Source organism: Pelobates fuscus, chromosome 11 (genome assembly GCF_036172605.1).
Source record: "Pelobates fuscus isolate aPelFus1 chromosome 11, aPelFus1.pri, whole genome shotgun sequence".
NCBI lineage: Eukaryota > Metazoa > Chordata > Amphibia > Anura > Pelobatidae > Pelobates > Pelobates fuscus.
The window spans coordinates 20,812,412-20,840,110 of NC_086327.1; the positions used below are offsets into that span (position 1 = coordinate 20,812,412).

The 27,699-nt window shown below is 40.5% G+C and overlaps 1 protein-coding gene across 1 annotated transcript; it reads left to right on the forward strand.

Moving 5' to 3' along the window:
* The first annotated feature begins 22,473 nt into the window (after positions 1-22,473).
* On the forward strand, positions 22,474-24,846 carry LOC134576767 (phospholipase A2 inhibitor and Ly6/PLAUR domain-containing protein-like). Its single transcript, XM_063435473.1, has 5 exons — positions 22,474-22,528; positions 23,842-23,961; positions 24,081-24,230; positions 24,411-24,557; positions 24,686-24,846. Exons 1-5 carry the CDS (start codon positions 22,474-22,476, stop codon positions 24,799-24,801), a joined length of 588 nt encoding a protein of 195 aa, XP_063291543.1. The 3' UTR covers positions 24,802-24,846.
* Positions 24,847-27,699: the final 2,853 nt, after the last annotated feature.

A 27,699-nucleotide genomic window follows, 5' to 3' on the forward strand; every position in this document is an offset into this window, starting at 1 on the left:
TTGTGAAATAATTAGGTGGTTTTGTGGGAGCAAATTTCAATCCATATTCGAGAATCTTTTCTTCCTCTGTAGTAAGTTTATATTGAGAGATGTTTATAACAGAGTCTCATTGTCCAATCTGGCATTTTTTTCTGTTGGACTCTACATCCTGCTCTGTTTCCTCTTTGTCTAAATTTTTTTTTGTGCAGCTGGTTAATTTCATTGGGTATCATGAATCTCCTGTTTTCCCCGGATCTTTGCACATAGGTGGATACTTGTGCATTATGCGAGTGTTTGTATTCACCACTTCTAAAAAATCATTTTTGCATTGCATTTAATTTCGTGTTTCTATGTTCTGTCCTTTTAGGGACAGCTCCTTCCTGATCAAAGTTTCTCAGTCTATCATACATTTTTCTGTCAATATAAGTCTCATTTCTATAAGTAGTATTGTTCCTTCTTTTAGGTGGTGATGATGTAATGGTCTTAAATTCTTCATCTGCAATCTTATGTCTATACACCCGTGCGTATTTAGTTTGTGGGGTATAGGATAAATTTCTTTGACTAATCAGTCTCCTATTTTCTATAATTCTTGGGATCTTTACTCCATATGGTGTTGTTTTGGTATAGGATTTTTTCCGTCTGTTACTATTGAATCTACTCTGGGATTCTTTATCCCTTTTAAATTTCTTACATTTTCTCATAACCACTTCCTGTTCAAGTTTGCCCATTCTAGCTGTAACATTCTCTTTCATTGTAACACAGCAGGGGTCACTTTTATTTTGTTCTAGCTTTACTTGTAGTTCCTCAATCTTTTTTTGAAAAAAAAAGAAACATTATTTGCTCTATATTTTATAAGAATTCTAATATCTTATATAAGTTTCACTTTGCTTTAACAAACTGTAATATGTTTTGTACAATATTGTTATTGAAGTGTTTAATTATATTTATTTGTCTAATCTTCTCTTTCTGCTTACCAGTACATCATTTATTATGCATTGAGTGCTATGAATGGACTGGAGAGAGCTGCTCGGATAGTCCAACCCTATGTTCTTCTGAGCACAATGCCTGTCTCACTATAGCCACACAGACCATCACTGGTAAGTCACAACATGTTCTAATCCAATTGGTGTCTTGATCTGCGTAAAATCTGCATCTCATAGATAAAATTTAAAATAAAAAAACTGCTTTAACCCCTTAAGGACCAAACTTCTGGAATAAAAGGTAATCATGACATGTCACACATGTCATGTGTCCTTAAGGGGTTAAATATACATCATGGTTTTTAATACTTGTGACTCTGTAATGCGTGTGTGTTCATGTGCGTGTGTGTGCGTGCACATGCATGTTCATGCGTTTACGCGTGCGTGTGTGTGTATGAAAATATAGTAATATTATTATAAGCATTTATACCACACGAATATAGGCATATATTCCGCAGTGCTTTACAATGATAGAATACAGATATTTGAGAAGTAATTGACCTATAAAATAATATTGACAGAGAGGTGAAGAAGTTAGTTGTGGGAAGGACTTAGTGTCCCCTCCAAGGGATGTGTGGGGGCCCTAACTAATTTTAAAGTAGGGGTGAACATGCCATTGGAATAGTGACAGACTGAAGGAAAAAGTGTCACTAACACGATATAAAACTGGTGCTGCTAAAAATAACCCAAGTGCAATGCCATTATTTACACTTAAAATGCCATCACACGATCGTCCCATCCATGAGTAAATAGTAAATAAATTACGCACTGGCAGAATCACGAATGGGACGATCATGTGACGGTGCACGTAACAAGAAAAATGTCACAGGAAATTAAGCATCAGTCATTCCTTTAATGGATTCGTAAGAAGATTAAGAAGATTGGTGGACATATTGGGGTTATATATAGAGCCGGATGCGTTGCCATATTGGGATGGCTGATCGTATCCGTCTCGGACCATATTTGGAAGTGGGAGGCTTTTTCAACTTCTTATACATGTGTGGATGATTTACTAGTTGTTCATATGGTATATATGTGTAATTAGTTTCCGTCCGAATTTAAATTTGACCGCATTGCCGAAGTGACGAATTTCGGAAGAGCCGAATCGAATTACCAAAGTGCCGAATTTTGAATGTGCCGAACCAAACCGAGGGGTAGGGTTAGGAGTAGGGTTAGGATTCGGAATAGGGTTAGGGGTTGGGGTTAGGGGTAGGGTTAGGGGCAGGGTTAGAGTTAGATTTAGGGTTAGGGGTAGGGTTGGGGTCAGGGGTTAGTTTAGGGGTAAGGGTAGGATTAGGGGTAATGTTAGGATTAGGGGTAGGGTTAGGATTAGGGGTAGGGTTAGGGTTAGGGCTTAGGGGTAGGGTTAGGATTAGTGGTAGGGTTAGGCTAAGGGAATTGCAGAAGTCTCAAAAGTGCTGAAGTCCTGAATTTCAGAAGTGCCGAACCAAACCGAAGTGCAAAAACAAAGACCAAAAACGGTCAAATTGGGGGCGGGGCCGGAACACCGAGCTGGACGGTCGCACTCGACACCAGCTCCTGCAAAATATGCCCAAATAGGCATTGAATATGCAATTTTGGGCAGAAAACCGTCCAGCACTGGTGGCCCTCAGCGGGCAGGGAGCCCTGGATCCAGGGAGAGGCTGGCCAGACAGGCTTCAGTCCCCGGGAGGAGGGTTCCTCGTCGACGCCTCAAGGCCTACTCAGGCGACGAGCGGGGTGGACGGCCGCTGCCCCGCCGCCTGCCGATCAGCGTGCAGTCAGGAGTCGGACCTGCGGGGAACTGGCCCCTAACCCTCCCCCCTACTGGACCGGGGGGGTGATCCCGGTCCTCACCCTCAGGACCCGAACACCACGAAGCACCTGAGGCGCTGCAGCTGGGCCGCCGAGATCCGCAACCCAAGCACTGCAGCCAAGATGGCGGAGGCCATGTGCGAAGGCACCGAGCCATAAGCAGAAAGGGACCACCTGCATACACCCTCGAACCCCAAAAAGATACCCACCTCCGCTATGACGGGAATCTCGGAGGCCCTCTCCCTCCTCTGGGCAAGGACCAAGACAACACACGGATTCGCCTGCTGCCCGCAACCACTATGCAATGGCGGGGCGCACCGACACGTGGTAAAGCAGCAAAGCAATTACCCCTGCTGTCGAGGAGGTTATCACACGCCGCAAGAACTCAGCAGAATGCCAACCTAAAGAACAGCACCTAGCGACTGGCAGCAGACTGGGCAACCTGGTACGCCAACTTTGTAGCTGCGAGGGATCTGCATACCAACGGCTCCAAACAGTACCGGCTACACTTGGCTCCTCCGGAGCAGAGACTTTCCATCAGCAGAGGACTGTAAAGTACCACTCACAGCCTAACCATTGTAACTGTATGCACTTGCATTCTGCACTCCGGTACACTTAGGCCATGCTCCTATATAGCCTGTCACTTATCAGTATAACTGCGGTATACCTACCTGCCTAACAACCTACATGCCTTAATTATAAGTCTGTTGTTGTAATTTTCTTCTATATGCATAACCTGAGATGCCAGCAGATTAGTTCAAGCAATGTCCTAGCCTATGTAACGTGTAACACTAATTTCACAAACTGTAAGTTTAAGCTATCAATAATATAAAATTGTGCCATGTAATCAATTGTCCTGCATGTTTTGCGTGGTAAAACTTGAGGACTGCTCTCGGGGCACCTCATGCCTGCTTGTAACGTTTTATGCGCACTGCAAAAATAAAAAATTTAAAAAAAAAAAAAAAAAAACGGTCAAATTAAAATCCAGGATTCCCGATGCAACTGTTTAAAGTTTGAAAAAGGCCCAATTGCAAAAAAAAAGAAAGGCTGGGAAAAATAAAAACCGAGATTAAATAAAATGAATCCATCCTCTCCCATGGGGGGATTGCCACAAACTGAGATCTGATCACGGGGGGAAAGTCCTTATATAGGCTTTCCTATGCTACGTCAACTATCTCAAAGCATACTAAAATTTCACATGTTTTGCAATATAAGTGAGAGCACTCTGACTGGTTGACTATTAGGAAATAAATTAGAGAACTCTAACAGATTAGATTAGAACTCTAATCTCGAGAGAAGTGAATGTGAGATGGGGCCTTTTCCAGTGACTGGGCAGCAATGAAGCCGCTAAGTCTAGATTTCCGTCATACGCAGTGCATTCGGTGGCACTGAGTCCGACTGAAATCTGTACTAAATTCAGGCATGTTCGGGGCCTGAATTACAAAATCCAAACCTTTTTGAATTCCAAAATGTCCAATTTTTTCAGTCTGAATAGTCCACTCAGCAAAAACTGGTTTTGCTTTATTCAGTTGGGTTCCATTCAGAATTTAGTGAATAAAATAGTATAAAACATCTTAGGAAGTGGTAGTTCCTATTTTAAGGTGAATTGGGCTTTGAGTCTTCTGTCATGTTCATAGAAAAAAATCTTGTCATGAGTTGTCAACTGTCGTGATGATTACTAACCATTTGTGCTTCTAACTTATTAGCTACTAACATTTTATTTCTCAGGAAGAAAAATGTTTACAGGGATTACAAGGAGATGTGGACAATACAGTGAGTGTAAGATCACTGGTTCCACAAGAAGTAAAAATCGGATCATACTAAGAAACATCACGTGCTGTTACACTGACAACTGTGAACCCCCAATTCCCACTTGTGAGTACTTAGTTATTTTTGTAATTGTGTTTAGGTCTGTTCAGTGTTTTAGTCCATCATTGCTTTTTTTATCCACTTGGGCACAGTAAACTATCATATTTCCACAACTACCCCAGAGTTCCTGGCTCAACATGCAAATGAGCACAGGCATTGTGTTTCATACTTTATCCTGCATTCCTGCAGGTACCCTTAACAACAGATGCTGCTTTAAACACAGGTTGTTGCTTTGTTTTTGTTTTTTTGTTTTTTAAAACCTTGGCATGTGCTATGATCCAAGGATCAGTGCCCACAGACCAGCCATGGACTGCAGTTTTGACCTTGTGGATTTCTTCAGCATGGTGCGCGTTGGAGTTTCTCTGGGAACATTTACCTAGGTACCAAAAAGAGTGTGGTGAGACCAAACACGATAAAACTCCCTCAGTGCAAGTAGAAAGAATTACAGTTATCCATCACCTGCTTATCTCAAGTTTGACATTGCTGAAGTCCTCACTGGGCACAGAAACTCAAGAAAAATGTTTCCTCAAGTATCCCAGAGTCCCCAGCTTGACTACCCCAGAGTTCCTGGCTTGACATGCAAATGAGCACAGATACGTATTGGGTATCAAACTTCATTTTGCATCTTTGTCGACATCCTTAGCAATGGATGATATTTTAAACACATTCTTTTTTCAAACCATAGCCTGGATTGTAATCCAGTGACCAAAAAGTGCCATGGACTGTACAGTTTCAACCTTGTTGGTCTCATCAGCATGATCTAATCTGTTAGTTTAAGCCACTTTGAGACTGCATTGCTATATGCCAAAAAGAGAGTGATAAGGCCACACACATTAAAACTCCCCACTATAGCAATAATTGCCTGCTCCGTGCTGAGCAGTACCCCTCTAGCCGCATGGCCCAACTGCTTCAAGCGTACGCGTGGATGGAAACCTGTATGGAGAAACATACTTACTCATTCGGCGCAAGCGAATTGCTCCTCCACATTCGCTGGTGCCAAGCAGCTGCTCTCTGCAAAATACGTTCAAATGTTGCCCAATCCAAAGGCGCGTACTTGATAGATTTGAAAATCGTATATCCGTATTTCTGTATTCCTGACTTCGGCTATTCCTGACTTTGATTCTATATTTTTCTACATTAGGACCCTTTATTTGTGGGTATCCTCTTTCCTGTGTGTTAGGGTAATGACATCCGTGACACCCACAAAGTATAGTGACTTTCTTTCTTTTTTTTTTTTTTTTTTTTAAATAAAATACATATTACTAAAAGATGACTTTGAATTAAAACTCAAAATAAATCTTTTGGGGGTTAAGAATTTTCAAGGTAAAAAAAAAAGTTTTTCTTCAAACATTTTTTTACTCTCTATTTATATTATCTGTCTTTTTTTTCCCCCTGAAATGTTGAATAATATAAAAGTAACCACAATTGTTTAATATTATAATTTAAATTCATTAACAACGTATTACTGTTATATCTTCATTTTCAGTTCCCAAGCAATCACTAAGTAAAGGAAATGGATTGATCTGCCCTTCCTGTTATATTGATACATATGGTGGATGCCAACCTAATGCATACATTGAATGTTCTGGGAATGAAACAAAGTGTATCAAACACACAAAATTGCTGACACACGGTAAATATATCATATTACAATAGGCACAAAAACTGTAACAATTAAAGACATAGTATAACTAATCAAATTATAAAGAATCAGTTTAACAACATCCGGAGATTCACACTTTGCCCATCCCTGCGCTAAGTTTTGAGTGTGGCCCTGCATAACCCTGCTTAGGGTTATAGGGTAGAATCACAATCAGGATTATTTTAGCTCTCAATATCCAGTTTTCACCAATTTATTAACTTGGCCTAAATCAATTTTTTGGACATAATAGTAGCCCCCAACTGCACTGTTTATGTACCATGGAAAACACGTTGTAAAAGAAGACGTGCTAATTAATACTGATTTTTGAGTCTTTTCACCAGGTTATTTCCTATCAAATTTCTGTCAAATTCAGCAGTTTTCTTTTTCTTACACACATTGTGATTTAATAGTGAATTTCAACGGCCTTGTGTGTTCTATTTCTTCCCGCATACACCTTTGACAGATTTGTGGGAAATATAGGTTTAAATTGAAGACATGCTCATTTAAGTGTCAATATGCGTCACCACATTAACTAGCATCACAAATTTGACACCATTTCAAACCTTATCTAACCCTAACTCTACCTAATGCTAACCTAAACCCTAAATACCCAGTGTACAGGGAGTGCAGAATTATTAGGCAAATGAGTATTTTGACCACATCATCCTCTTTATGCATGTTGTCTTACTCCAAGCTGTATAGGCTTGAAAGCCTACTACCAATTAAGCATATTAGGTGATGTGCATCTCTGTAATGAGAAGGGGTGTGGTCTAATGACATCAACACCCTATATCAGGTGTGCATAATTATTAGGCAACCTCCTTTCCTTTGGCAAAATGGGTCAAAAGAAGGACTTGACAGGCTCAGAAAAGTCAAAAATAGTGAGATATCTTGCAGAGGGATGCAGCACTCTTAAAATTGCAAAGCTTCTGAAGCGTGATCATCGAACAATCAAGCGTTTCATTCAAAATAGTCAACAGGGTCGAAAGAAGCGTGTGGAAAAAAGAAGGCGCAAAATAACTGCCCATGAACTGAGAAAAGTCAAGCGTGCAGCTGCCAAGATGCCACTTGCCACCAGTTTGGCCATATTTCAGAGCTGCCACATCACTGGAGTGCCCAAAAGCACAAGGTGTGCAATACTCAGAGACATGGCCAAGGTAAGAAAGGCTGAAAGACGACCACCACTGAACAAGACACACAAGCTGAAACGTCAAGACTGGGCCAAGAAATATCTCAAGACTGATTTTTCTAAGGTTTTATGGACTGATGAAATGAGAGTGAGTCTTGATGGGCCAGATGGATGGGCCCGTGGCTTGATTGGTAAAGGGCAGAGAGCTCCAGTCCAACTCAGACGCCAGCAAGGTGGAGGTGGAGTACTGGTTTGGGCTGGTATCATCAAAGATGAGCTTGTGGGGCCTTTTCGGGTTGAGGATGGAGTCAAGCTCAACTCCCAGTCCTACTGCCAGTTTCTGGAAGACACCTTCTTCAAGCAGTGGTACAGGAAGAAGTCTGCATCCTTCAAGAAAAACATGATTTTCATGCAGGACAATGCTCCATCACACGCGTCCAAGTACTCCACATCGTGGCTGGCAAGAAAGGGTATAAAAGAAGAAAATCTAATGACATGGCCTCCTTGTTCACCTGATCTTAACCCCATTGAGAACCTGTGGTCCATCATCAAATGTGAGATTTACAAGGAGGGAAAACAGTACACCTCTCTGAACAGTGTCTGGGAGGCTGTGGTTGCTGCTGCACGCAATGTTGATGGTGAACAGATCAAAACACTGACAGAATCCATGGATGGCAGGCTTTTGAGTGTCCTTGCAAAGAAAGGTGGCTATATTGGTCACTGATTTGTTTTTGTTATGTTTTTGAATGTCAGAAATGTATATTTGTGAATGTTGAGATGTTATATTGGTTTCACTGGTAAAAATAAATAATTGAAATGGGTATATATTTGTTTTTTGTTAAGTTGCCTAATAATTATGCACAGTAATAGTCACCTGCACACACAGATATCCCCCTAAAATAGCTATAACTAAAAACAAACTAAAAACTACTTCCAAAAATATTCAGCTTTGATATTAATGAGTTTTTTGGGGTTCATTGAGAACATGGTTGTTGTTCAATAATAAAATTAATCTTCAAAAATACAACTTGCCTAATAATTCTGCACTCCCTGTATAGATCTAAAAACACTTTCTTTTGTAGAAGCTCAATGTCTCTTTCCTTGACATAATGGCTCAGGAATGCCCAAAAAGAGACTTGATGGTAGTGGGTGACCTGCTTGCAAAACAGTGTCTTGTTTTAGTAGCCATGCCTTGAGTACAGTCCCTCATTCTTTATCCAAGTTGATGATGACAGACAAACCTCATGAACACTGAATACGATACCGGCTCTTCAGAAGTACAAGTTTTACTGAGTCTAACATGGACAAAAAAAGTGGGACATATTGATTAGATAGCCAGATAATCATTCATAGGATTATGAGATTGTTAACATTTATTTAGTAAATAGTAATTGTTTTCAACTATATTTCTCAAGTATAATAGTTCCTCTTTTCATTTATAGGGCAGCTGATCACCAAGGAGACTACACATGGCTGTACCTCTCCTGAAAATTGTTATAGACTGACTGGAACAATCACCAAAGATTTTAAAACCTTTAAAGAAGAGGCAACGTGCACTGAAGCTAAAAGCAGTAGCAGCCGTCTTTTCCCGACTGCATTGATTTTTTATCTTTATCTTTCTACGTGTGTTAAAACGCTTTGGCAATAGCTAATACACAGCAATAGAAATAAAAAGTAATACAAAGTCTCTGTTTATTTATTTTTATATATTTCTCTTTATTAACATTTTTTTTTATAATGAATTACAAATACAATAGGAGACAACAATATAAAAAGGAAAACATTATACAAATTTCATAATAAAATACATATACAGATATCTTGATACATGTAGTTATTTAATCACCAATAAATCCTCTATCTTTTCCCCCTTTCTCTTAGGCTCTTCATACTTGTCAAAGAGTTTATTACGTCAACGTACTTATATTGTATCATTTATCGTTCTATATAAAAAATAAAAATGACAAAATTAAAAACAGATAAACAATATACCTTCATTCACTAAAATAAAACCTTTCAGTCATCTTATTTTCATTTTATTGTCTCTGGTGTTTCGGGGTATGGCGCTCCTGTGATAGTAAATTTTGAAGGTCTCTGGAGTATTAAAGATTCTCGCAGGGAAGAATATTGGGTTTATATTGCAAACCATTTTAACCATATCCTGTTGTATAATACTAGTCGATACATCTCTATTATAAAAATATTTATCTGAGGCTGTCTGGAACTTAATTTGAGATTAAATCTTAGGCCAAGATGGAACAGTTTGTGTTTTCCAATATCTAGCTAGACATATCTTAACCCCTTAAGGACGGCGGGCGTTCTATGCCGTCCCTAGGGAACCGGCTCTCACGGTATGGGGACTTACCTGGGAGCCCAGGGAGTCCCCCTCTATCCTCTTCGGCCCCCCTGGGCCATGTGATCGTGAGGTCCTTGCGAGGACCTCGCAATCCCATGGACGGCACAGCTGTCCATGTCAGTGCCAGCAGGGGGAGTGCCTGTAATGCCAGGTACTCCCCCTGCTGTCTGAAAAAAAGTATATATTGTGGCAGTGTGAGGGAACACTGCTATATTATCCCTAGTATGGCACTTTCAGTGTTCCCTGACCAGAGGGGGTAAAAATCGGGTTGCTCTAGTACATCAATTAGGGAGCTACATAAACCCTATGCAGAGGGAAATCACTCTCTCCTGTGAAGAGCTGGGGCGGAGATAGAGAGACTGTGAGTCAAAAAGACTGCTGAGACTGCAGGGGAACCAAAAGGTATTTTGCAAGTCTTTATTTCAATTTGTTAAACTACTGGGGTCAGCTTAGCTGCCCAGTAGAATAGAAAGGGTACTCTATGTTAGTTAGTCTCCAGTGTGGAGTAGGAGTTTATTTGGGTTTTCATGTTTTTTTCGTGGCTCAGTTGGGGCCTGCTTGCTAAATAAAGCTTTCCTCATATTGGAAAAAAATAACTGTTTCTGCTATTTATAACCCAAGACCCGGCCAGTTTGCTACAATATATACACACATACACACATACACATACACACATACACACATACACACATACACATAAATACACATACACACATACACATAAATACACATACACTGTCTAAGTGTATTTTAATATTAATATATATATATATATATATATATATATCAAAGTACATGTACAATGATATTGATTAAATATATATATATATAAATACGTTAAAAATAAAAATAAATATATATATGTGTAATTTTGTTCTAACTGTATTTTAAAATTAATATATATTAATATCAAAATACACGTAGAACGAAATATATATATATATACACACACAAACACACACACACACGTGTGTATATGTATATGAGTAATAATTCTACGTATATATTTATATAATAATTTTACATAATTATTTTAATTACATAATTTTATTTACATAATTTCATTTTATTAATTACAATTTGCGGGACCTGCCTGACAACCCAGGCCGAAAGACAAGGGAATTTAATTATATTTAACCCTGTAACTTTCCAAGACACCATAAAACCTGTACATGGGGGGTACTGTTTTACTCTGAAGACTTCACTGAACACATATATTAGTGTTTCAAAACAGTATAATGTATCACAACGATGATATCGTCAGTGAAAGTTACTTTTTTTTTGCATTTTTCACACACAAATGGCACTTACACGGACAATATAATTGTTGTGATACATTTTACTGTTTTGAAACACTAATATTTGTGTTCAGCGAAGTCTCCCGCTTATAACAGTACTCCTCATGTACAGGTTTTATGGTGTTTTCAAAAGTTACAGAGTCAAATATAAAGCTTGTGTTTCAGTTTTTTCACATTGATATTCACCAGGTTGGTTATGTTGCCTTTGAGACCATACGGTAGCCCAAGAATGAAAATTACCCCCATGATGGCATACCATTTGCAATAGCAGACAACCCAAGGTATTGCAAATGGGGTATGTTCAGTCACGAGATATGAATGGCACTGTGCACTGGCAGAGGTTGGCAGAGTACACGCTTGAAGGACACCCGCTTGAAGGACACTGACTGCTATTAGATTACAGTCAAAAACTTTTTTTGTTTTTAAATGCACGCTATTGTGACACCAGATATGAGTGGCACTGTGCATTGGCAGAGTACACGCTGTAGGCCTGACACACACTTATGAAGGACACTGACTGCTATTATATTACAGTCAAAAACTTTTTTGTTTTTAACCCCTTAAGGACCAAACTTCTGGAATAAAAGGGAATTATGATGTGTCAGACATGTCATGTGTCCTTAAGGGGTTAAATGCACGCTATTGTGACACCAGATATGAGTGGCACTGTGCATTGGCAGAGTACACGCTGTAGGCCTGACACACACTTATGAAGGACACTGACTGCTATTATATTACAGTCAAAAACTTTTTTGTTTTTAAATGCACGCTATTGTGACACCAGATATGAGTGTCAGTCAGTCAGTCATTGTGACACCAGATATGAGCACAGTCAGTAAAAAAGGGGGACAAAACTTTTTTTAGATACATAAATGAGAAAAGAAAAGTAAAACAAGGATTAGTTAGATTAAAAACAAAAGAAGGAAGGTATGTAGATGAGGATAAAGGTCTAGCTGACTGCCTCAATGAATATTTTTGTTCGGTATTTACAGCTGAAAATGAAGGAAAGGGACCTCTGTTAAAAAAAGGATAAATGAGTCATTTATTACATGTGAGTTTACAGAGGAAGAGGTTCTATTTCAACTGTCAAAAGTAAAGACAAATAAGTCAATGGGACCTGATGGAATACACCCAAAGCTATTAAAAGAGCTTAGTGGTGTACTAGCAAAGCCATTAACAGATTTATTTAACCAATCATTGTTAACAGGAGTAGTCCCAGAAGATTGGAAGTTAGCTAATGTTGTGCCCATTCACAAGAAAGGTAATAAGGAGGAGTCGGGCAACTATAGGCCAGTAAGCCTTACTTCAGTAGTGGGGAAAGTGATGGAAACCATGTTAAAGGATAGGATTGTTGAACATCTAAAAACACATGGATTTCAAGATCAGAGACAACATGGGTTTACTTCAGGGAGATCATGCCAAACTAATCTTATTGATTTTTTTGATTGGGTAACTAAAATTATAGATCAGGGTGGTGCAGTAGACATTGCTTACCTAGATTTCAGTAAGGCTTTTGACACTGTTGCACATAGAAGGCTTATCAATAAACTGCAATCTTTGAGTTTGGATTCCAATATTGTTGAATGGGTAAGGCAGTGGCTGAGTGACAGGCAACAGAGGGTTGTAGTCAATGGAGTATATTCGAAGCTTGGGCTTGTCACCAGTGGGATACCTCAGGGATCTGTACTTGGACCCATTCTCTTTAATATTTTTATTAGTGATATTGCAGAAGGTCTTGATGGTAAGGTGTGTCTTTTTGCGGATGATACTAAGATATGTAACAGGGTTGATGTTCCAGGAGGGATAAGCCAAATGGCAAATGATTTAGGTAAACTAGAAAAATGGTCAGAGTTGTGGCAACTGACATTTAATGTGGATAAGTGCAAGATAATGCATCTTGGACGTAAAAACCCAAGGGCAGAGTACAGAATATTTGATAGAGTCCTAACCTCAACATCTGAGGAAAGGGATTTAGGGGTGATTATTTCTGAGGACTTAAAGGTAGGCCGACAATGTAATAGAGCAGCAGGAAATGCTAGCAGAATGCTTGGTTGTATAGGGAGAGGTATTAGCAGCAGAAAGAGGGAAGTGCTCATGCCATTGTACAGAACACTGGTGAGACCTCACTTGGAGTACTGTACACAGTACTGGAGACCATATCTTCAGAAGGATATTGATACCTTAGAGAGAGTTCAAAGAAGGGCTACTAAACTGGTTCATGGATTGCAGGATAAAACTTACCAGCAAAGGTTAAAGGATCTTAACATGTATAGCTTGGAGGAAAGACGAGACAGGGGGGATATGATAGAAACATTTAAATACATAAAGGGAATCAACACAGTAAAGGAGGAGACTATATTTAAAAGAAGAAAAACTACCACAACCAGAGGACATAGTCTTAAATTAGAGGGACAAAGGTTTAAAAATAATATCAGGAAGTATTACTTTACTGAGAGGGTAGTGGATGCATGGAATAGCCTTCCAGCTGAAGTGGTAGAGGTTAACACAGTAAAGGAGTTTAAGCATGCGTGGGATAGGCATAAGGCTATCCTAACTATAAGATAATGCCAGGGACTAATGAAAGTATTTAGAAAACTGGGCAGACTAGATGGGCCGAATGGTTCTTATCTGCCGTCACATTCTATGTTTCTATGTTTCTATGAGTGGCACTGTGTACTGGCAGAGGTTGGCAGAGTACATGCTGTAGGCCTGACACACAGACGCTTGCAGACAACTAACTGCTAATCAATCCATTACAGTGAAAAACATTTTTTTGTTTTTAAATGCAAGCTATTGTGACACCAGAGATGAGTGGTGGCACTGGGCAAGTGGGCACAGTATCCACTGTGAGCCTGACACAGAAGCTGGCAATTAGATTACACAGGGAAAAAAGCAGACTGATTTTCTAGCCCTAAAAAGGGCTTTTTGGGCTGCTGTCCTTACAGCAGAGATCAAATGAGTCCTTTTTGCTAATATGGGGGTACAATTTATGGAAATGGTCTGCTAAGGGGTACTCAAGTCAAAAAAGATTGGAACCCACTGTCTTAGATATAGGCCAACTGCGCTCTGCCTGGTTGCCAGTGCTTCTGCTGGGGTGGGGTCAGTGAGTACTACCTCCAGGACCCGGTTGCAGATCGGCTCTGTGGAGGAGAGATTGTCTGTCTCCGATGGTGCAGATGGAACCGCGGTCTCTGCACCAGACCTACAGGGATGCTGGTCAGCCGGTCCAGATCCCAAACCAACCCCTCAGGAGTACCTCCTGGTACTCCTGAGGGGTTGGTTTGGGATCTGGACCGGCTGACCAGCATCCCTGTAGGTCTGGTGCAGAGACTGCGGTCCCATCTGCACCATTGGAGTCAGGAGTGCTGTCCTCCTGTGGTTGGGGAGAAGGATCAGTTGTCTCCTCTCCCGGTATCTCCGGCTGCTGTTGTAGAGAGACACCGGTTGTCTCCTTTCCTTGCAAGGCACACTGCCGCTGGGGAGGGAGACTGGTTGTCTCCCCTCCCTGTAGGATACACTGCCACTGGGGAGAGAGACCAGTTGTCCCCTCTCCTGCAAGGCAAACTGCCACTGGGGGGAAGGGCGCACCTTCGGCCCCCTGTACTGGGCAATGTTGCTGAGGAGTGAGACAGATTGTCTCCACTCTTGGTAGGATACACTGCAGCTGGGGAGAGAGACCGGTTGTCTCCCCTCCCTGTAGGATACACTGCCACTGGGGAGAGAGACCAGTTGTCTCCTCTCCTGCAAGGCAAACTGCCACTGGGGGGAAGGGTGCACCTTTGGCCCCCTGTACTGGGCTCTGTTGCTGGGGAGTGAGACCGATTGTCTCCACTCTTGGTAGGATACACTGCAGCTGGGGAGAGAGACCGGTTGTCTCCTCTCCCTGTAGGATACACTGCCACTGGGGAGAGAAACCAGTTGTCTCCTCTCCCTGCAAGGTAACCTGCTACTGGGGGAAGGACAACACCTTTGGGCCCCTGGAATGCACACTGCCACTGGGGAGAGAGACCGGTTGTCTCCTCTCCCTGCAAAGTAAACTGCCGCTGGGGGGGAAGGACGACACCTCCAGCCCCCTGGAATGCACACTGCTGCTGGGAGGGAGGCTGCTTGTCTCCACTCGCTGTAGGATACACTGCCGCTGGGGAGGGAGACCAACCGTCTCCACTCCCTGTAACTCAACCTGCCACTGGGGAGGGAGGACGACGCTCTCCTCTCCCTGCAAGGGAAGCTGCTGCTGGGGAGTAGAACTGCCTGTCTCTACTCCCGATAACTCCTGCTGTAGCTGGGGATCTGGGCTGTCTGCCCAGCATCCCTGTAGGGCCAGTAGAGAGACCTCCGTCCCATCTCCACCTGCCATCTGTGGGTAGTCCCAGGACCAGTCTATGATGTCCTCCCAGCTGAAGAGTAGTAGGTCTGGATCTGCCACCCAGCTCTCCTTCTCTGCCTGCAGGGTAGATTGGGGCTGAATTGAGCGGAGCAGGCATTGGTAGTCCTGCTCCAGTTCCCACTCCATTGTTACCAGGTGGGTCATGTCTGGTTTCACCTTGTCGTTGTCAGCCCAAACATGCATGCCTATCCTGTAGTCATAGATGTCCCATAATCTAGACCCCTCCGTGCTGCCGAAGTCAGTGTCCTCCTCCAAGGCATCCCATAGTAGACCAGGGACATCGTAATTATCACCCTCGGGCCTGTTGTGCTCAGCCGTCCAGGGGGTATGCCGGACCGTATACCACCATAGGACCTGGTAGGCATCCTCCAGCCAAATCTCTTTCCTTACCAGGCTCTCAAGCTCTGTTACCCACTCGTCCAGGGGCTGCTCTCCTAGGAGGGGCATCCGCATCGCCACTTGCATTTGTAGCCGCTGCTCCTTGCTGGGGAGTCTCTCGCCCCACTGACGCTGTACGCCCTGCAGGGCCTCATACCAGACGTCACCTCCTCCTCCTCGTATAGGAACGCTGTTCGGGGACAAGCTGGTTCCATACTGCTGTAGGCAGTGGCGCTGTACGGGGACAAGCGTTGCCCTGAATTATAATTCCACATGTTACTGGTGTCTCCGAGCTGCTTCTCCGAGCACTAGGCAGCCGTCTCATCGCTTGCCACCAAATGTGACAGACCAACCGCACCCCGACCGGGTACCTCCGTCAATCGCTGCTTTCTAGTATTGACGAGTACAATAAGCACTGCGCTAGAGCACCATAAGTACTGCAGACCCCACAAAGCACCGCAGCTTGGTTGGGGTCTCACCGCCTCCTACCCACCCTGGACCTACGAAAAGGCTCCAGGTTCCAGTGGGTGAACCTCTCTTCCTTCAGAGAGCGTAACAGGAACAGCTCTTACAAGAGCTAGTGATTATCCAAGGGAGTATGATGATCATAGCAATCCATTGTAGTGATATAGCAATTCCCCCCAATATGAGACAAGACTATAGATTGTATATAAAGCCAACCTGTACCATTAAGCTTTCAGTTATACTTCACCCTCAATTCCTCAGGCCAGAGGCACACCTCCTGGACCTGATGGAGCACCGCATTACAAACTGTACAGACCAATAAAAACAATGTAACAATGAACGATACTCCCAAATACAATCCCTCCCCTCTGTCTGTGATATGCATTAACTTAATTATCCCCAGGCAGAAAAAACACACATTTTTATAAAGTACCATAAGTACCACAAAACATATCCTCATAAATGTTAAATAGCTTTGATCTGGGTCAACAACATATCCAAAAATCATACAAAATAGATATCTACAAAGGGGGAAAATAAAGACAACTCATAGGGTAATAAATTCTAAATAGGTGAATATCTAAGATTCAAGGTTGCACTCACACACATTAGTTGATTGTAGGCATATCAAAAAGGTATAATGCTGATAGTGGAACAGTGTAGACTCCTCAGACTTCAAACCAAAGGGCATGTGGAAACAAAAAATAAATACAACAATAAGTGCAGACTTAAAAGACCAGTAATAGCGCTGGTATAGATCACACTTACACACTGAAGGTGTAGTTCAGGCACATAGTTGCTCCAAGAATGGAAGATGACTTTCTGGTAGTAAAAATAAATGTATTCAATATAACAAAGAAATAAAACATAAAACATAAATAAATAATAATAAAAGTTCCACAGGGGCCCAACCCTACGCGTTTCGTCCGGTGATCCGGACTTCCTTCCTTCTGAGCTTTTCCTGTCTTTTAAATCTCACTTGCCGCCCTTTTTCCGCCGTAAACTAATCCGGCATCATAGACAACAGCTGTGGATAATTACTTCAAGTTCCGGTAACGTCACGTGTTCTTCCGTGCGTCAGTACGTAAACGTGTGCGTTCCATTCGTGCGTGCGATCCATTTACGAAAGGACTTGGATCCAGAACCCCTCTCTTTTTCTAAGTTTTAGCACAATATCACCCCCTCTCTCATCTAAAACTACCTGTTCTATAGCTATAAAATTAAGGTTAGAGGACGGGCAGAAAAGCAAAAGTTAGATGTCTAGAACACTATAACAATGTACGTAGGAAAATCACCACTCATTCAGTCCCCACACACTGTAATTCCTGTCCATTTTTCGCTAATAACCTTAATTTTATAGCTATAGAACAGGTAGTTTTAGATGAGAGACGGGGTGATATTATGCTAAAACTTAGAAAAAGAGAGGGGTTCTGGATCCATAGATTGAAAACTTTGCAACCAAGAGGCCTAAACGTTGAATTTGATTTAATATGTTTTTTAATATAGCTTTTAGTATGGTTTTAAGATTATTCATCTATTCATATATTCATTTTTAAAATCACTCATCAATTTATGGAATTACTTTTTTATATATATGAGATTATATTATTTTTCATATATAGTTCTTTATACATTTTATATATTTTTTATTTTTTATATTTTTCACATTTTTTATATATACTTTTTTTATTAAATTAAAATTTAATTTTTATATGGATCATTGTTGGGTTTTTGGAGTTACATGGATTGGTCATTCATCATTCATTATCTATTACCATTCATTATTTTACATGATATTCTTATGCTATTGCAACATATGTTTTCTCAACATGCATTTATATTAAAAAAAAATCAATTTGTATGACATATCCCTTTAAGGACTTTATATATTAAAAATAAACTTTAAAAGGTTAATGCTGAACACATTTTAGAATGTGTTTTTTCTTTTTTCTTTTTCCTTTGATAAATGTTTTTTTCTTTTAATAAATGAAAAGTAGTGCATGTTCCAAAAGAAAGTATCAAATATATAGTAACATTTTCTAATGTGTTTAATTTTTTGTTACTTTGTTACATTGTCCGTAATCATGAACGTTTGGGAGATATAACAACGAAGCTAATATCTGTACGTGCTGTAAGTCCTTTCGTAAATGGAACGCACGCACGAATGGAACGCACACGTTTACGTACTGACGCACGGAAGAACACGTGACGTTACCGGAACTTGAAGTAATTATCCACAGCTGTTGTCTATGATGCCGGATTAGTTATCGCCGGAAAAAGGGCGGCAAGTGAGATTTAAAAGACAGGAACAGCTCAGCAGGAAGGAAGTCAGGATCACCGGACGAAACGCGTAGGGTTGGGCCCCTGTGGAACTTTTATTATTATTTATTTATGTTTTATTTTTATTTCTTTGTTATATTGAATACATTTATTTTTACTACCAGAAAGTCATCTTCCATTCTTGGAGCAACTATGTGCCTGAACTACACCTTCAGTGTGTAAGTGTGATCTATACCAGCGATATTACTGGTCTTTTAAGTCTGCACTTATTGTTGTATTTATTTTTTGTTTACACATGCCCTTTGGTTTGAAGTCTGAGGAGTCTACACTGTTCCACTATCAGCATTATACCTTTTTGATATGCCTACAATCAACTAATGTGTGTGAGTGCAACCTTGAATCTTAGATATTCACCTATTTAGAATGTATTACCCTATGAGTTGTCTTTATTTTCCCCCTTTGTAGATATCTATTTTGTATGCATTTTTTGTGAGGACTGGGAGGAGTCCTTTATTTCCTACATTCTGGGAATTACATATAGGTAAAACTATCCTATATATTTTATTCACCAAGTGGTGTATAGAGTTTTCCATTATAAAGGGTATACCTATTTGTTCTGCTACATCCAAAAATCACCCAGATCAGATCAGGGGTTCAGAAATTTTATGGAACTCATATCTTTGCCCAGGCGAATCCAGGATTTCATGCCCAAAACAGTTCCATAGATTTGCGGCTAAGTGCCGCTGGAGAACCAACGGGGAACCGCAAGGTTTTTATGCCGCAAATAGTTTCAGGGCATTCGCGGCTAAGTCCCCCTGAAGTCTATTTGCGTTTTTTGTCCATGCGAACAAGATGGTCGCCACCACGTGTTGGGAATGTCGAATGTCGGCCACTTCGACTGTTCGGGAGTTCGAAGAGCAATTATCTAAAGTCCCAATAGCCACAAATAGGGTCTCTCAGCCAAAACAAATTAAAGGGGCCATAGTCACAGGGCAAAAGGTTGGCAAGTAGTCCTCTCCAAAAACAAGTGGCAAGGTCACTTTCGCCACAAACACCGAAGTAACTGTAATTAAACTTCTTATCAAGTTGAATTAACTGCAATCTCTATACAGTTGAGCTTAATCCCTATTGTGAAAGGATATCCCACAAGGGCTTTTTTCATTGAACTATATTGATCTAATCCAGTGCAAGTGTGACTATAGCTCTTGTGCCAATATATCACTTTGTATCAGCTCTACCATTAGCAACATTACTTACATTCAGCAACTTTAATTATGCCCTCTCCCTGTATCTTTGATCTAATTTAACTACCGTATATACTCGAGTATAAGCCGAGTTTTTCAGCCCATTTTTTGGGCTGAAAAACCCCAACTCGGCTTATACTCGAGTCAAGGTCTGTATTATGGCAATTTGCATTGCCATAATACAGACCGGGGGAGAGGGGGGCTGGCAGAGCTGTACTTACCTGTTCTGCAGCTCCTGTCAGCTCTCTCCTCCTCCGCGCCGTCCGTTCAGCACCTCGGTCAGCTCCCAGTGTAAGTCTCGCGAGAGCCGCGGCTCTCGCGAGACTTACACTGGGAGCTGACAGAGGGAGCTGCACGGACGGCGCAGAGGAGGAGGGAGCTGACAGGAGCTGCAGAACAGGTAAGTACAGCTCTGCCAGCCCCCCTCTCCCCCCCACTGAACTGCCACTGGACCACCAGGGAAGGAGAGCCCCCCTCCCTGCCATGTATCAAGCAGGGAGGGGGGACGAAAAAAAAATAAAATAAGAAATAATAATAAAAAAAAAAAAATAATAATAATAAAAAAATAAATAAAAAAAGGGGGTATAAGGACCACTGTGGGAGGGGGGGGTATAAGGACCACTATGGGAGGGAGGGGGTGGGATAAGGACCACTATGGGAGGGAGGGGGGGATAAGGACCACTATACCACTATGGAAGGGAGGGGGGGATAAGGACCACTATCGGAGGGAGGGGGGTGGGATAAGGACCACTATGGGAGGGAGGGGGGGAGAAAAGGAACACTATGGGAGGGAGGGGGGGATAAGGACCACTATGGGAGGAAGGGAGGGGGGGGATAAGGACCACTATGGGAGGGAGGGGGATAAGGACCACTATGGGAGGGAGGGGGGGGGGATAAGGACCACTAGGGGAGGGAGGGGGGGATAAGGACCACTAGGGGAGGGAGGGGGGGATAAGGACCACTAGGGAAGGGGAGGGGGAAGTAAGGACCACTAGGGGAGGGGAGGGGGAAGTAAGGACCACTAGGGGAGGGGTGAGTCAGGACCACTGGGGGAGGGGGGTGAAGGAACACGGGGGTGGGGAGGTAAGGACCACTGAGGGAGGAGGAGGGGAGGTCAGGACATATGGGGGGGGCAAATATCCTTGCACCGGCCCTGCACACACTGCATTCATACACACACTGCATTCATACACACTCTGCACTCATACACACACACTGCATTCACACACACACACACGCTGCACTCATACACACGCTGCACTCATACACACGCTGCACTCATACACACACACGCTGCACTCATACACACACTGCACTCATACACACACGCTGCACTCATACACACACACGCTGCACTCATACACACACACGCTGCACTCATACACACACACGCTGCACTCATACGCACACACTGCATTCATTATACACACACTGTAAATAAATATTCAATTAATATATTTTTTTTAGGATCTAATTTTATTTAGAAATTTACCAGTAGCTGCTGCATTTCCCACCCTAGTCTTATACTCGAGTCAATAAGTTTTCCCAGTTTTTTTGGGAAAAATTAGGGGCCTCGGCTTATATTCGGGTCGGCTTATACTCGAGTATATACGGTATATTTAACTTGTATCTGATTCCCCTACAGAGGCATACCTGTATAAAGCCTGACAAGATAGGAGAACTGGATCTTTGCTAATTTTTATAGTCAGAGAATTACCCGAAAATGCTTCAGATTACAAATCTGACCACAACCACTTTGTGGTGAAGTGTTTCAACTACAGTATACACTCTATTTTCTTTCCAGATAACACCTACACACCGAGTTTCCTCTCTGGTGGGAGTTATAATTTCCATTTCATTGATGAATAGGGGTTAAGCCCCAAACCACTACTGGTGTGTCTTTTTGGTGTTCCAGTTTCATGGTGGGAGATTCTGCAAGAGCAGACCTCCCTACTCTTAACAACCCTTGATAGCTTGATTAAAGGCCTCTGTGTAGGCCGAAACGTTGCACTTTGTTAGAATAAAACTGCCTTCCTGCTGCTATCCTGAGTGCCTGGACCTAATTTATTTTATCTACTAAACTGGATTTTGCCAACCCCTGGCCCTGATAAGCAGCTGGATTCCTAAGTGTGAGTGCAGTATCAGAGTACAATATGTGATATAACAGTTTGTATGACCAATACTACTTGAGTTCCTCTCCACATTTGGTGATTTCATATTTGGGGCCTTTGGTTTTCTTTTGAGGGAATAAATGTTGCGGGATATAGAGAGACTAGCAGGCCTTACCTTTCCCCATTCCCCCATTACATAACTATTCATTTGGATGAAGGTTTAAATTTAGTTTGTCTATTATGATACTAGGTCAATTTTTGCATCTCATGCAAAGTTATCATCAATACCTTAATTTCAAGATCGTCATCGCCTTGAATTATTAATACCACATGATTTTAAAATAGCAGTCTAATAGAAGATGGGAGGTTTCCTGTTTCCCATTTTGATAATTAAAACAATTTCATCATCAGAACAAGAGTAGACCCGTTTAGATCAACGTCAATCACAGTGGTGTTCATTTGGGATATTTCCTCCTTTCTATCTCAGACATGTAATTAAATCCTATAAATACAAGCAACAAGCTCATAGAAGAAGATGCCAGAACCAACTGATCCAGCATCATGATGAGCTTCATGCTAAGTGCCTTTTGCATGATTGCTATTTTCTTCAACACAGGTGAGTTAGGAAGCATAGTTACTCCTCAATGTCTGGGCCACTATGTCGACCTCAGTTAGAAGACAAGTTTTTTTTTTTAATGCTATTGAGTGATGTGTGTAGACCAATAAGAACAGCACATGGTTATATTAGATGGCTATGTATATTTAACCATGCTCCCGATTTTGTTTGGGAAGTCTACAGATGAAGACAAGTTAAAAATATGAATGTGTCTCATTGTATATTTTAATGTATGTTGGTTACCATTTCTGATCTGAAAGCTCTGTTATAAATTAGTTGAAGGCCATGAAACCGTGTGTAGTGATTAATATCAACATTCCTTTCATATGTAGGACTGTATTAGATTAAAAAAATAGATACATTTTAGGGTGATTGGGAGAATAAGGGAGAGGAGGTAACTCAATATTTCTAAGACTGAAAGATAGCATTATGGCTACTAAGGAATTGGGTGGTTTAATATAGGATATATGAAACAATATAAAAGTAATTGTATGAGTTAACCTAGATAAACAAAAATCAGGTTCTAAAGTGGCTTGGCAAATTATTCTGAGAAGCTGACTGTAGTGGTTATGGTGTTCAGAGTAATTTTTTTTATAATAAAAAATATCCATACCACTTGTCCCAAACATTTTTGGGTGCTAATTCATTGAGTCTGTATCTCTTTCCATGCTTACAATTTGCATTCCATATTTATTTAAAAAAAAAATTATTTGTGTGTATTTTTGATTGTCCCCTAGTTTTAAAAACGAAAACATTCAATATACTCATAGGTCTCAATATACTTGGCACATGCGAAGTTTGGAATAATATATAGAGGAACCTGGCCTGGGGGCTTAAAATACAATTAATAGTTGGTGGACAGGTCACAGTCCACCCCCTGTTACCACTTATTGCCACACATGGGGGCTTATAAAAAAAACGTGGGTGGCACTCTGATGCAAATCTTCTGCGTGTTCTGATTGGTTTGTTTAGTCATAGGCTGAGGATAGATTTTGTTTTGTGGTACATTTAAAAAAAAAAATATTGCATTTTATCAGTTTTGTTCTTTGTTTATGTTTAATAGTAGCATTGGAGATAGATAGATCAATAGATAGATAGTAGGCTAATCCTGAAACACTCTTGGTATTTAGTTACGCATATATGCATCCCAGTAGGGGCGTTTTAGCTAGCCCTAAAGCATAGATTAAGCATTGATAAAAGGGTCTAATTTCAAAACTAAAAATAAAACAGTTATATATATATTTCTACATTATATTCAATCTATCCATTTTTCATGTTTATTTTCTTTCATTAAGAAACTTGTTTCATTCTAGGGAATTGTCTTAAGTGTCAGAAATGTGAAAACACGAATGGTAAAACATGCTCTGGAGAGCTTGAGACGTGTGATCAATCTGTCGACAGCTGCTTGACTACATTAGTTGTTACAATTGATGGTAAGTAATGAATCCAGCTGTGTAATTATTATGGTATTACTACAAGAAGGTGTACAGAAATGCTTTGTCAAACACTACTTACTCTAAACTATGGTGATACTAAAAGCTATTTATTACAGGTACCAACATCATTTCACACATCACAAAGTCTTGTGTGTCCAACACCGATTTGTGTTATGCTAATTATAACATGACATTTGGATCTATGCAACTGTACAGTATAGCTCAGTGCTGCAAAAGCGATGGGTGCAACAAAGACAACATAAAACGTGAGTATTGAGACATCTTTCATATGATTGGTAATAAGTAAGACCCAATGACTGTGTCATCTTAAGAGCCACCCATGAGCAAGTTAAACATGGGTGGTTTTAGAGAATTTTTTTAAATGAGACAAGATCTTCACAGTCAATATTATTGTTACCTAATCATTATCTCTGTTCCTTCCTCAGTGCCTCTCATTAACCAGACCGAAAATGGGGTAAGCTGTCCTTCATGTTTAAAGGTAGGAGGGGAAAAGTGTGTTCCTAAAGAAACCATTAAGTGTACTGGAGCCCAAACTAAATGTTTCTCCTACACCGGTGGAGTCTATAGTAAGGGTAGGTGTCCAGTCTTTATCAATCTTCAATCAATGTATTTTAGCCATCTGAGTGCCACCATTGGTTAAAGAGTGGATAGTATGATTGATTGATGTGTACTGACATATACATTATTTTTATATTTACAGGCAAGTTTGTTGACACCGATCTAAAAGGATGCACCACTGAAGATGTTTGCACCCACCCTGCCCCGACATACCCAGCCACTCTGTTAAAAGAAGGATATAAATTAACCTGTCCTTAAGATTGACGTAGCAGCAATCTACAGTAAATGCACATAGATTGACAGATGATGAGTTGCATTAATTGTAGTGTATTGGATATATCAAACGAATATAAATCAATTCACTTTCCATCAAATAAACTATATGTATAATTATATGTATTCTATAATAGCATGGTAGTAATGTGTATAATTATTCTCAAGAGGCTGTCTGCAGTTAAAATTATTGAATTAAATATAAAGAGTAACAATAAAAGCAAAAGTGTCAACTGGAATTGTATTTTAAATTTGGTTATTATTAAGCTAAAGATAGTGTAAATAATATTCTGTTCACATGTGTAGCCGCAACACCAAATTATCTCAGAAATGCCAAAAAATATTAGATTGTACTTGAGAGTCATTCCATTGTTAAATTAACAAGATTCTTGCCACGGTGGTGGACTTTTTCCAATTTTTCCCAAATAATCCACACAAAAAATTATGTATACGAAAAGAGTGCACATTTATTGATGAAAAAGTATGCATATCAAAACGTTATGGTATCATGCTGTCACTGCAACCCTCCTAGATGCTAAAGGTAGTACAGGCATATCACACCAAAACATTGTAGTACACTGAGATGACACACATTTCCCAGCAATTTGTCTATAAATAAAAACACTCATGTCCTGATGGATCTCATAGGTTCCCAAATCACTCTAAGGCACCTGGGAAGGTCATGTTTGCAAGGGGTTGCCATTCCACTTCAACTGAGTTGCTCTCCAAACAAACCAACTGGTAACTCCCCACAGTGCAAATACAAAAAGATAGCCTGCATATCTCAAGCTGAAATCTTTGTGGTACCTAGCTAAATGCTGTCAGAGAGACTTCAACATTCTGTGCAGAAGAGGTGCCAAAATATGAAAACACAAAGAGTATAATGTGTATCCCTGTCTCCACCTGAACCTCGGTTTACTCCACAAAACCGTGATTTACAGAAAAAACAAATTAAATTGGTGTGGTGTGCTATACAAACATGTTAAAGTCACCAACTAAGTGGTATACATACACTGGTAATGAGTCTCGCTGAAAGTATTGGTATAATAATCCCAGTTAGGAACAGAAATTCCAGCTTTAATCACTTAAAAAAACATATGAAACAAAACATAGTGTAAAACCATACAAAAAAGACAATCTAAAAAAGGTTATTATTGCACTCACAAACACTCTGCCACTAAAAGTGGCCAGAAAGGCACGTAGATAGGTCAAATAGACCCCTGAGGGTGGGGGGAACCTAATGACCCTATAGTGCCCAGAAAACAAGTTTGTTTTTCTGGCACTATAGTGGTCCTTTAAGCTCAACTGTATAGAGATTTCTGTTTATTCAACTAGATAAGAAGTTTAATCAGTTACTTCGGGGTTGAAATTAAGAGCATAATACTTGCAAGCAGTAATTTTTATGCTTAACAGTTGCAGTCCCACTTATTTACCTTGTGATAGGCTTAGCAATAGATTTAATGCAATATTCCCTTGGAGCTCAAGGGTATTGCCAGACTGCTGTGACTAGGTCAAAGGGTCATCTAATAGTCGTAAATTGAGTATTAGCACTAAATAATGCAGCTTGTAATAGGGGTTATTGAAAATAACCAGACAGAATTAGATATAAATAAAGCCTCTCTCCATGTTAATCTAACTGAATAGTCAGAGGAAAAAGAAATAGGAAATAAAACTTTAAAAAGTGCTAACATGTCGAAACCAGGCTGCTTAAGTGAGCAGGTTTTCTACACCATTGTGTTCCAAGTGCTTAAGTGAGAAAGGAAAGAATGCCTGACGCCCATTGCGGTGCATGGACGTGTGCACCTTAGTCAGGGGTCAAGAGTGAACTGACCACAACATCCCTTTTAAACCCAACATTCTACGTGGAAACCGGATGGTAAGCCAATCCGATAGTGCCACGTCATTAGGGGGTGTGACCTGAAGAGTGAAGCTATTGATTATGCAAAGTACCTCTTTTGTAAGATCCAATCTAAAGACAGATCGTCATATGTGACTTGAGAGGATTAACCTCTCAATATATATATCCAAAGTGCATTTGAATCTATGTCTTGTTAGCACTTATATCTAGGACGCCGAACTAAAAATATATCAACCCATATTATAAGGTGTGGTATGTCTAGTTTATTATCAGCTTAGCATCTCATTAGAATTTTCTCTAGGGTGTCTATTTTCTGAAATTCAAGTGAAAATTAATCCTTTATGACAAAAACTTTCTTCAACTGCCAAACCTCAGGAATGGTTTGTCTATTGACCTGTAGTTGTAACTTAAAATATGATGGAAAAACAAGCAGAGCGTTCAAAAAGCAAATTTTAGAACATGTCATTTCGATTAACCTTTCAGACTTATTGACAGCCCAGTATCCAAACATTCTAAAGCTACAACATGGAGGCTCCTTCCAAGGACTTTGTTTCAGCGGAATAGAAAAAAATAAACCGGGCCAAAGAAAAGGCGACCTAGGTAAGAAACTACTCCAGAGAGAAGGTTTCTGGATTTACAAACAAAAAACACTATCTCCGTCTGAATTAATTGAAGGATTTTCATACACTTCATTTATATCTGATTAAAACATTTGCCCTATAACTTATAATGCACTTTTTTAATATAAACATGTATATACCAATATAGGAATGTACAGCACCACTTTATAACCAAAACAACTTTATAATTTTTCCCTCTGTAAATCCACCCCTTTTTTTCACTTTGAGACCGGACTTATATTCCTCCATTGGACATATAATCGTACATCCACTAAATATACGATCGCAAAGACTTGGGTTCACATCAAGGACTTACATCACCCATAGATCAGCCCTCTCTACCGAAATATAAATCTAGATACATTTCTCCCCTATATCTTGACGACCTCGAGACTTAACCCAGTA